The sequence below is a fragment of the Helobdella robusta genome (genome assembly GCF_000326865.2).
Source record: "Helobdella robusta unplaced genomic scaffold HELROscaffold_7, whole genome shotgun sequence".
Taxonomy (NCBI): domain Eukaryota; kingdom Metazoa; phylum Annelida; class Clitellata; order Rhynchobdellida; family Glossiphoniidae; genus Helobdella; species Helobdella robusta.
The window spans coordinates 1,713,169-1,723,863 of record NW_008705398.1 but is presented as its reverse complement, the minus strand read 5'-3'; the positions used below and the strand labels follow the sequence as shown (position 1 = coordinate 1,723,863).

Below are 10,695 nucleotides of genomic sequence, written 5' to 3'. Positions count from 1 at the left end.
ATATCTTGATCGATCATCTGGATATTTGTTTCTATCATCTTGATACCTTGAGTAATCATTGGGATATCTCGATCTATCATCCTGATATCTCAGTCTATCATCTGAATATCTGTCATCTTGATACCTTGACCTTGAATCATCTCGTCGCCTCGGCCTGTCATCTGGGTACCTCATTTGATCATCCTGATACCTTGACCTTGAATCATCTCGACGCCTTGATCTCTCATCTGGGTGTCTTGATCTGTCATACCTATCGTCAGGGTACTGAGGTCTCGATCTATCCTCTGGATATCTAGGTCGATCGTCGTAGTACCTTGAGCTATCATCTGGATGTTGAAAACGTTCGGATCGACTATCTGGATACAGAGGTTTGTCCTCTTGGTATTTTCCTTTGTTATCCACAGCAGAGTTGGTGAGGGATGAAGACCTTGAAACGTTGGTTGATCCTTGTGCATATAGATTTTCATCTGCAATTATATTTCCCCTTGAATCCGGACGAACACCTGCAACATAATAATTGGGATTGCTATATTTATTGTCTACTGGTGGTTCATGCCTCGGCAGAGGTTGTGGATAGTAATCATTGTGTCGAGAAGGTGGCCTGGAAGATGGCCTAGAATGAGGTCGATCATTGGCGTAATAATTAGGTCTTGAGAAAGATTTCTGTTCATCATATGGAAACATCATCTGTCTGGAAGATGGTCTAGACAAAGGTCTATGAGGTTCTGGATATTGCAACGACCTTGATGATGGACGACTACGAACAACATTATCAGAATAATTAGGTCGGTGTGTGTAATCAGGTCGTTGGGCATAATCATCTTGGTTGGATATATGATCAGATGGCTTTGATATTACATCAGGTTGAGTAGACTGAACTGGATTTGACGGAATGTGAGATGTATGCGAAGTCTGTGAGACCAAAGATGCAGTTGAAAGTGGTCCCACCTGAACTGCTTGTTGTGGTCCGTGTTGGAGCGGGGGTTGCTGAAATGAATTTAAATTTGAACTTGTGGTCGGTCTGATATTTGATGTATGAGATGCAGAACTTACCAGTACAAATGCTGATGCGTTGGGTTCAGATGATTGAGGATGGTGCAACTTATCTAGAGATGCTTGTCTATCAAAATTCTGAAAATGTTGCACTGGAAGATTTGAAGTTGGCTGCTGTTCCAGGTGTTGAAATGTGGATTTATCAGTTGTTTTACTATTTTGTGGAACATTATTTTCTTGAATATGAAGTTGACTGCTTGTCAATCCAGCCACAACACTGCTCTGATAAGAAATTGCAGCATCGTTATTAACAAGAGAAGAAAGTGAAGGAACTTGAGTGGCAGAAGTACCACCAAATGTTGTCTGTGGTATTACAAGAGGCATGACTTCCTGTTTACTTTGAGTAGTCCCGGCAGAAATCTGATTGTAGGATGGACCTGTTCCAGTATTTTGGAGGTTTGCAACATCATGTCCTGATAATTTATCATCAAGTATCAAATTGTTTGCTCCTCCCACATTGGCAGCGAGACCATTCTCAGCTAAAGGAGATAATTTGTTTTCAGACTGAGGAAGTAATTTTACAAGTGGTGCATTTGGCACATCTACATTATCCCAGAGTGTTGTAGCAGGAGAGATCATAGATTCACGGTTTAAAGGTTTTCTATGTAACAAGTGGTGGTATGCAGAGTTGAAATCCCCAGAAGGTTGATCTGCAGGTTGAAGATTAGTGGCCTCAAACTTATCGACTGTATTATAAGGATTAGTAATATCAAAGTTACCAGATGCACTATGAGAGCTAGCAATATCAAAGTTACCTGTCATGCTTTGGGAGATGAATGGATCAAATCTACTAGATGTGACTGCATTGTGTTCAACATTATTGTTAGCATTAGGGTTATTATTTAGAGCAGATGAATCTGTCAGTTCTGAAAGAGTTTCTGTGATAGATTTTTCAGCAGATGCAATGCCTAATGCACCAACTACAGCCTGTGAAGATGACGGAAAAAGTTGGTTGTGATGAGTAACTTCACTATCGGCCACATGATTTTGGCCAAATGATTCTTCTAACGAATGAGTATCTGTGTGATCTTTTATTGCTGGATGTAACGACTCCTGACTTTTGTTATCATCCTTAGTAGCACTTTCACTCACTGAGCACGCTGAAGAATCAATGACATTAGTTAAGCTAGATTGCACAGGTGTAACATATGAAGCTGCAGCATACATGAATGCATTAGCATGAGTTCTAGGTGTAAATTTTCTAAATTGGTTACTTATTGGAATACCAGTTGTAGTACCTAGAGGTGGATTTGTAGCTACATGTATAGGTGGTGGCCCTTGGAATGGATCTGAAGAGGCGTTCATTTGAGAACCAAGTGCAGGTGAAGAACTATTATTATCCTCATTGAAATTATAATTGCTGCTGTAGGAATGCTGAATTTGTAAAGTATCATTTCTATCTACTAAATGGTGCTGCAAACTGAAGTCATCCTGATTCTGTGCAGTTGTAATATTATTATTGTTATCATATCCGTTTTCGTTTGAGCCATCTTCATTCCAGGGTATTTCAGATGACATTTTCTGTTTTAGTGTTTTTTGAGCACTTCAGTTTTTTTAGTAGTGCAGTGCAGAACTGATTGAATTTGAGTAGCTAATTAAAAAACAAAACAATAAGTTAAAACTCAAGATTAAACTTATTGAATGAAAAACGAACCTAACATTAATTAAATGGTAACTTAAAAAAGGTCCGAAGAGTTCAGAAGTCCAAGCAAAAAGCAAATTAGAAGTACATATGATGATTATTATCGATTTCCGGTTTTGCTACGTGTTATGTTTACTAAAAGTAAACTTAACGGAAGGCTCAATGAACAAAATTACAAATTGAGCATCCTAAACTTTGAATCTTGGAATTGGAATATATTTTTATTCTATAAACACAGACTTAGAAAAATTTAATTAATAATTGAGAATAATAGAGAACTGAGTCATCTCATTTAATATGCATGATCGGAGAAGTCAGCGGATACAACTATGAATTATTCACAAATTTTATCAATGTCGTCGCAAAGTTAGCCCTTAGAATATGTCCAAAACATACATACACACAAACCAATACAAGGAAACCTAACAGGAAACCTAACAATTTGCTTAGATAGCAATGAAGTCGACGCAATTGCTTTTCGACTCGGCTAGTGCCAGATAAAATCGAATAAGTTAAATCAAATTACTGTAAAATAAAATCGCGTGATTCAATGTTTCAATTTTCTATCTGTAAGCCCTGTAACAATGCTTTTGACCAACTGACCCACATTTACTTAGTTTCCAATTATGAAACGCAATATTTTGTTCCTTCTTACGCAGCTCTGTTCAGTTATTCATTAAACCATCTTTGCAGACATAAGGTTAAGTGAAAATTTTTGCAACAAGCGCCGACAAACATTTGTGTAACCATATTGGCGTGCAATAAAAACTGGTTATGCTAAATCTGAAATTTTTTTTGAAAAATTTGATAGTTTTATCAACATATCCAATCGAAACGTCGCAAAAAATGAAACTGTAATACAAGGTATGAAATTATGGTATAAAATAAAACAATGGTAAAGTATTTCAGGAAAATAATTACAATTACATAGAAAAAACTATTAAATGATTAATTTATGATATATCAGATTTTTTATACGTCCACACAGTGTCAATGCCATTTCCAATTACGGAATGGTACTTTTTTGAAACGTTGTTGTCGTTGTGAAATGGGAATCTGCAAGCTATAATTAATGAATCTTCTGTCACTTCAGCTTTCAGTTTGTTCCCAAGAGGCTCCATTAAGCTATCAACTCCAAATATCACGATATTGTCATACTTTGATAAACTTTCTTTGAACAAATTGCTCGTTTTGAATTTTGTATTTTTCGATGTTCCAGCTAAATAAGATCGAAACTTCGAATAAGCCACTAGCCAAGGATTGAGTTCAACTCCAACAGCCACAAAACCCTGCCTGGCCGCTTCAATGACAATTCTACCGTCTCCACTACCGAGATCAATCAAATTTCCTTTTCGACCTGACAAAGCTTGAAAAATATTTTTCATCTGAACTTCGGTAGCTGGAACGTACGGCAGGCATATTCTTCGGAAGGCAGGCAGTAAGAATGGAGTGGTTGCTGCACACAACAATCCAAAAGAAATTCCTGTAACACCCAGAAGAGTTTTACCAATTTTCGTCAACTTGGGTCGCTCACCTACCAACGCGCTTTTTGCACCCATAAGTTCCGGAAAATCATGTTCAGAGCCTTTCTGCATTTAAAAACCCTTCTCCTCCTTTTAATGAACCGGGCGATAACGAAATTAAAATCTGTAAACTGCAAAGAAAACTCAACTCTATTAATTATTATCGTAGAATGTTTAACAAGTCCTATTTTTAACAGATGTAATAATGACAGATTGTTTAAACGCTAAACTTAAATTTAATTATTTTATGTAAACAATGTGTCGTCAAATGTCTCGCACTATCTAACATCTTTAGATTTTTCGTTAATATTCAAGGACGTGGATACAACACATCTCTGCAAAATAATGAAAAGTAAACTTTGTTTAAGCAATGGCTTCCAACCTGATACAGCCGGTATTGAAAAAGTTTGAATTCAAAGACCTTCGTAGTTATATAAAGTCATTGCCACAGTCGACTATTGTTCAGCTCTACAACTATCCGGCAGCATGTCTGGCCGTTTTCAGGTTTTCAAATTTTTTGCAGATAAATATAGTTCATTAAATTTAAAAAATTTAGTTTGCTTGGCTAAGAATAAGATACAATACAACAAAATGCATATGCATATGTTATACAATACAACAAAATGCATATGCATATGTTATCTGCTTATAAATTAAGCTATCAGCAATATTAGCCCTGTGTCATAGGACAGAAACTAAATTAATTGGAAATCAAAATCCATACAAATGAGTTAATTTAATTTAATCTCTTCATTTTATTTACACTCATACAATAATACATCAATGAACCATAGTTAGTGGAATGAAACTAGAGATAAATTGTAATGGAGACACAATCGATGGAATTTCATTTCAATTAATATTATTTTTACAAAAATTTTTTTTTCTTTGTCAAGATGGAATTTTTATAATATTAACCAAATCATTATTACAGTTGTTGAGAAAAATAATATTACAACAGTTTATTATCGTAATAATATTATTAGTATGAAAGACAAGAAGTTAATAGAACAACATCACGAGATCATTGGGAAAATATGTCAAGTTATCTCAAATATATAATTAACCAATGGAGTTTTTACATAAATAATCAATAATTTTCAAGCAAATAACAAAATATTGATGATAATTATTTTCATTAATGAAATTAGAGCAGAGTAATTATCATTGTCATTAAATTAATGGCAATGTTGATGAATTAATCGTAAAAACAAAAAAAATAAAATAAAAATTTCCAGAATCAAATTGGAAGTTTTTCTGGCTCATAAAGACGATTTGTAAATTTCTGAGGTGTTAACTCATTTGCGGAAGTTTTTTTGTAGTAAGATACAGGTGTCTCCTCGAAAAATTTGACACCAATGACTTTCACACTCGGGATGTGTCCCATCATGATACATTCTTCATAGTTCTTCCTCTTCACGTGCAGCTTCAATTTTTTTATTGCATAGGCAAACACAAAAACAAATACTGAAAAAGAAAAATTTAGTTCTATTGAAATGAATTTTTTAAACATTTAGTAAATGTGTAATATTTACCAAAATCATACAGAAAACTAACCCAAGAAAAACAGTCCAACTGTCAGTAAAATAGCTAAAGTTGTCATAACACAAATGCCCTGAGTGTCTCGATAGTAGAATGCCGAATTGCAATTATCTCGGACCAATGTTGAATTGTAAGTTGTGTTGCCATCAAAGTAGTAATTGTAGTAATCAATGCTGCCGTTTGTGGTCATCACCGGCATTTCTGCATTTCCATAATCTGCACTGGTTAGTGAAGTTAGAGACGATGTTGCGGTGGGGACTGTCGATGTGTTGGGAAGCAGGGTTTTTGTCGTGGTTGTTGCAAATTCCCTGAACAAATCCCCAACAAATTTTTTCCATCCTACTTTCGAGTTGTTGAAATAATCCGTGTCAACCATTTTGCTGATTTTGAACTATTCAGACAATTGCAACTAGAAGTTAGTTAGGTAGAATATTTTAAAAATTTTTAGACAAAAGAAAATTTTCTGTGAAAAGCAAGTTAGACTATGTAGAAGACCGTGTTTATTTATAGGAGAAGGGAACAAAGAAAATCAGTAAATTAGGAATTTTATGGCTAATTATTTTATTAACCTGTGTTTGATTAGTTACAAAGTCAGGGATTAAAAACTAACGACCAATCAAATCATTACTTTAATCTTCATTTATTCTTACAACCATATTTGTTCTGATTCCATGAATTTTTAAGAATTTAGACGAACTTTGGTTTTAAATTTATGGAAAAATATTAGAAAAAAATTGTAATTTTTATTTATTTATTTGCTTGAAAACTGTTGATCGACTTTGTAAAATCTCTGTCGGTTAATTATATATTTGGGGTCACTTGACATATTTCTCCAATGATCTTATGATGTTGTTTTATTAACTTTTTGCCTCTTGTAATGTTATTGTTCTCAACAGCTTTGATGATGATTTGGTTAATATTATAAAAATTCTATCTTGACTGACAATGTAAGAAGAAATTCTCATAAAAATAATACTAATTAAAATGAAATCAATTATGTAATCATTGCAATTTATCTCTAGTCTCATTCTAACTAGCTATGTTTGATTGATTGGTTGATGTATGGCATGTAAATAAAATGAGGAGACTAACTTTTTTCTATGGATTTTAATTTATAGGTAATTTAGTTTTTCCTGGTATGACACATAATGTCAGAAATAACAAGCGTTTTCTTATTCTATTTAGACCATTTAGATTTCTACTAGTTGATAGTCTGGAGATAGTCCATGACAATGTGGTAAAAAATTGTGAATTAAAATATTGTCAGGGAACTGCCAGAGTTAGCGAAACTTTTTGTAATGAGGCTTTTATTCCTGGAGCAACCAGTCACAAAGTCAGTGGTCTTGTCTTGGATCAATACCAAACATTCTAGGTTTGTCTAGTTCATTATTTGTTTATATTTGGTTGTCTGGTTGTCAAGCTAAACAAAGATTGATTGATTGATTGATTGATTGATTGATTGATTGATTGATTGATTGATTGATTGATTGATTGATTGATTGATTGATTGATTGATTGATTGATTGATTGATTGATTTGATTGTCTGGTTATTTAAAATGTAACAACGTGCTTCATTTAAATTATAGACAATTATTTTTTAATTTTAATACGATTTTCTGGTGGTACTTTTAATTGCCTCCCGAAAATGTTACCCATTTCATGATTAAATATTATTTAGCTGTTTGTTATTGTTAAGTTAATGAATGCAAGCTGGTAAGGGCAGTTGCTGGAGTAACTGGAATCTATTATTTATCGAAAGAACTTGCAACACGTGTGTGTGTGATGCATTGAATTGTACGTGTTTCCATGTGCCGCTTGTCTGCTGTTGATTTTATATCATTAACAAATTCTAACAAGAAAATTGTGAAAAGATTAATTTCTGAAAGGGAATGCAGTCGATGAGTTATTTATTATTCAAATAATGTGAATTTTTATACTTAGGCCGTAGTTTTTTTTTACGTGTACTTGATGAAAATTCTTCGATTCAAATTCACCAAGTTATTTAATTGATTTAATATTTAATTGATTTAGTTTTTGATTTACTAGATAATTTAATTCTAATTTACTATTTAAATCAGTGAGAAGTCGAAAACTCTAGACGTCCTCAAGGAGTTGTACATATTCAGGGAGTCTTCGCAACAGCCTGGCCTACTGGCTGGCTACAAACTGGACGATGCCTTCAAGAAAAATCTCAAAGTTGTCCTCTGCGGAGGGTGAGTACTACAAGTTATCGCTATCCAGTTCCTAACTTCTGATAATATATTATTACTCAGTTATAATTATGTAATTATAGCTATGATTATGTAATTATAGTTATATATTATTATATAAGTTTTTTTATTAAATTCAATAATAATTCAAATCCGCACAATCTGTTTTTTTTCTCATTTTGTGTTTTTGGATTTTAAATAAATTTTGAATTTAATTTGAATTTGAATATATAGATGTGCCAAATTGTCATTAAGACTTGTTGATTAATTGATACTGCATCTGAAGCAGTATTTAAACTTAAAAATAAATAATTATAGGCAAAAATGGCAACACTCTACTACCTCTACCAATACTACTGCAATTTCAACTGCTGCTACTACTGCCACTACTTCTACTTCAACTACCTCTACTTCTGCTTTTACTATTACTGCTACTACTACTACTACTGTTGTTATTATTATTATTGTTATTATTTTTTAAGGGGCGGGTCATGGTTGGGTGTAGGTTTGCAGCCAGATAAGTACCGCAAGGATATTGCATTCCTTGATGCATATGCTAAAGAGAGATGGGAGGTACTTGTCTTTGTATACGTGTGTTTGTATTGTATTTGTATGTGTATGTGTGTGTTTGTATGTGTATTTGTATGTGTGTTTGTATTGTATTTGTATGTGTGTTTGTATTGTATTTGTATGTGTGTTTGTATTGTATTTGTATAAGTTTGTAGGTGTGTTTGTATTGTATTTGTATGTGTGTTTGTATTGTATTTGTATAAGTTTTTATGTGTGTTTGTATTGTATTGTATTTGTATTGTATTTGTGTGTGTGTTTGTATTGTATTTGTATGTGTGTTTGTATTGTATTTGTACTAGTTTGTATTCTTTTTATTATAATGTATTTAAATTTGTGTTTGCTTGTGTTATTCAGGTTTTATATTTTTGTATTTCTACTCATGTTTTGTTGTATTTGTGTTATGATTATTTTAATTGCTGCTATTGGGTTTTATTTTATTTTTATGACATCTGTATGATAATAATGATAGGAATACAAAAAATAATGATATAATAATAACAATATTATTATTATTATTAATAATAATAATTAATAATAATAATATTATTATTAATTTTTAGTACATATTACACTACATGGTTCGTTCACAAGTTGTCAAAAATTCAAACATCAGCCGAGATGTCATCGACGTCTTAACCTACGCCGGACTCATCCTTGAGTATGTTTGTTTGCTTGTGCGTGTGTGTGTGTGTGTGTGTTGTTTGTACGTGTTTGTTTGTGTGCGTGTGTTTGCTTGCTGCGTGTGTGGTGTATGTTTTTACTGTTTTGTGGATGCGTTTCTTCGGATTGGTCCGTGTGTGTGTGTGTGTGTGTGTGTGTGTGTGTGTGTGTGTGTGTGTGTGTGTTCAAGTGTGTGGGGTTTGTGTGTGTGTGTGTGTGTGTGTGTGTGTGTGTGTGTGTGTGTGTGTGTTCATGTGTGTGGGGTGTGTGTGTGTGTTTGTATGTGTGTGTGTGTGTTCCATCAAATGTGTTTATTTATAATTTTTTCTAACAAAAATAAACAGACTAATTGCTAGAAACTAGTAAATATTCATTCAAATGAATTTAGTAAATATTCATAAATGGACTTAATTAATATTCATAAATGGACTTAATTAAAATTTGCAGTGAAGCCTCCTCCTCTTCTTCTTCTTCCTCTTCAGCATCTAGTTCGGATCCCTACATAACGGCCGCCGGCTTCCAATTCCTCCTCATGGACACGCCCACCCAAGTTTGGACCTTCCTCCTGAAATATCTCGAGAGGATTGAGGTCAGTGAGGCTATCTATCCATTTGATTGGCTGATACTATTTCCTTTACTATCAAAGTTTATTTTATATCCTCACCTCACCTATTCATTCATCAGTTATTCATTCAATCATTCTTTATTCTTTCATATAATTATTTATTAATTAATTCACTCATTCATTCGCTCATTCATTCGCTCATTCATTCGCTCATCCATTTGCACATTCATTCATTCATTCACTCATTCATTCATTCATTTGTTCTTTAATCTTTCATATAATTATTTATTCATTCGCTCATGCATCTATTCACTCATCCATTCACACATTCATTCACTCATCCATTCATTTTTTAATCTTTCATAAAACTATTCACTCATTCGCTCATCCATTCACACATTCATTCATTCACACATTAATTAATTAATTAATTAATTCATTCATTCATTCTTTCATTCATCCTCACATTTAACCATTTTCAAATTATCACTCCATGCATTTGTGGTCCCAGTCGAACGAGAGTGATTTGGTAGAGTGCTTGTCTCTCCTACTGACAATCAACTTCCTCACCCTTGGAAAGGTCTCAATTGAATTGGCTTTTTTTTTCCAGTTTTCGCATCTAATTTCACTTTTCATTTATATAACGTTCTAACTATTTGTCAGTTTGTTTTAATGTGTGCGTGTGTGTGTGATTGTGTGCGTGCGTGTGCGCGCTCGCGCGCATGTGTGTGTGTGTTTGTATGTCTGTTATCATCATCATCTAATTTTATTATTTTATTATACAATCTTTGTTGTTACCATCATTTTAAAAATAATTTTTAAAGTCATTAATCATTTCTAATATGATAATTATTGCCCTCAGTATCTCTAATATGATAATTATTGCCCTCAGTATCTCTAATATGATAATTATTGCCCTCAGTATCTCT

At 33.3% G+C, this 10,695-nt stretch overlaps 3 protein-coding genes across 3 annotated transcripts in view; 1 reads left to right on the top strand and 2 right to left on the bottom strand.

The window, feature by feature from the left end:
* HELRODRAFT_164796 (hypothetical protein) overlaps positions 1–2,571 on the bottom strand; it is a gene marked incomplete at both ends in the record, with an annotated part of 10,377 nt that extends 7,806 nt beyond the window's left edge. The window contains one exon of the mRNA XM_009030758.1: positions 47–2,571. Coding sequence (XP_009029006.1) covers positions 47–2,571 — 2,525 coding nt within the window. The remainder of the gene's footprint in view (positions 1–46) is intronic.
* Positions 2,572–3,660: 1,089 nt separating this feature from the next.
* Positions 3,661–4,203, bottom strand: HELRODRAFT_135380 (hypothetical protein; the record flags this gene model as incomplete). The annotated part of the gene is made up of 1 exon (XM_009030757.1): positions 3,661–4,203. A coding segment is annotated over one exon (543 nt), but the record flags the coding sequence as incomplete, so codon positions are not given.
* A 385-nt stretch (positions 4,204–4,588) lies between these two features.
* HELRODRAFT_69505 (hypothetical protein) overlaps positions 4,589–10,695 on the top strand; it is a gene marked incomplete at both ends in the record, with an annotated part of 9,075 nt that continues 2,968 nt past the window's right edge. Inside the window, 7 exons of the mRNA XM_009030588.1 lie at positions 4,589–4,722; positions 7,028–7,132; positions 7,840–7,974; positions 8,454–8,544; positions 9,102–9,207; positions 9,684–9,790; positions 10,278–10,346. Of these exons, the coding sequence (XP_009028836.1) occupies positions 4,589–4,722; positions 7,028–7,132; positions 7,840–7,974; positions 8,454–8,544; positions 9,102–9,207; positions 9,684–9,790; positions 10,278–10,346 (747 nt within the window). The remainder of the gene's footprint in view (positions 4,723–7,027; positions 7,133–7,839; positions 7,975–8,453; positions 8,545–9,101; positions 9,208–9,683; positions 9,791–10,277; positions 10,347–10,695) is intronic.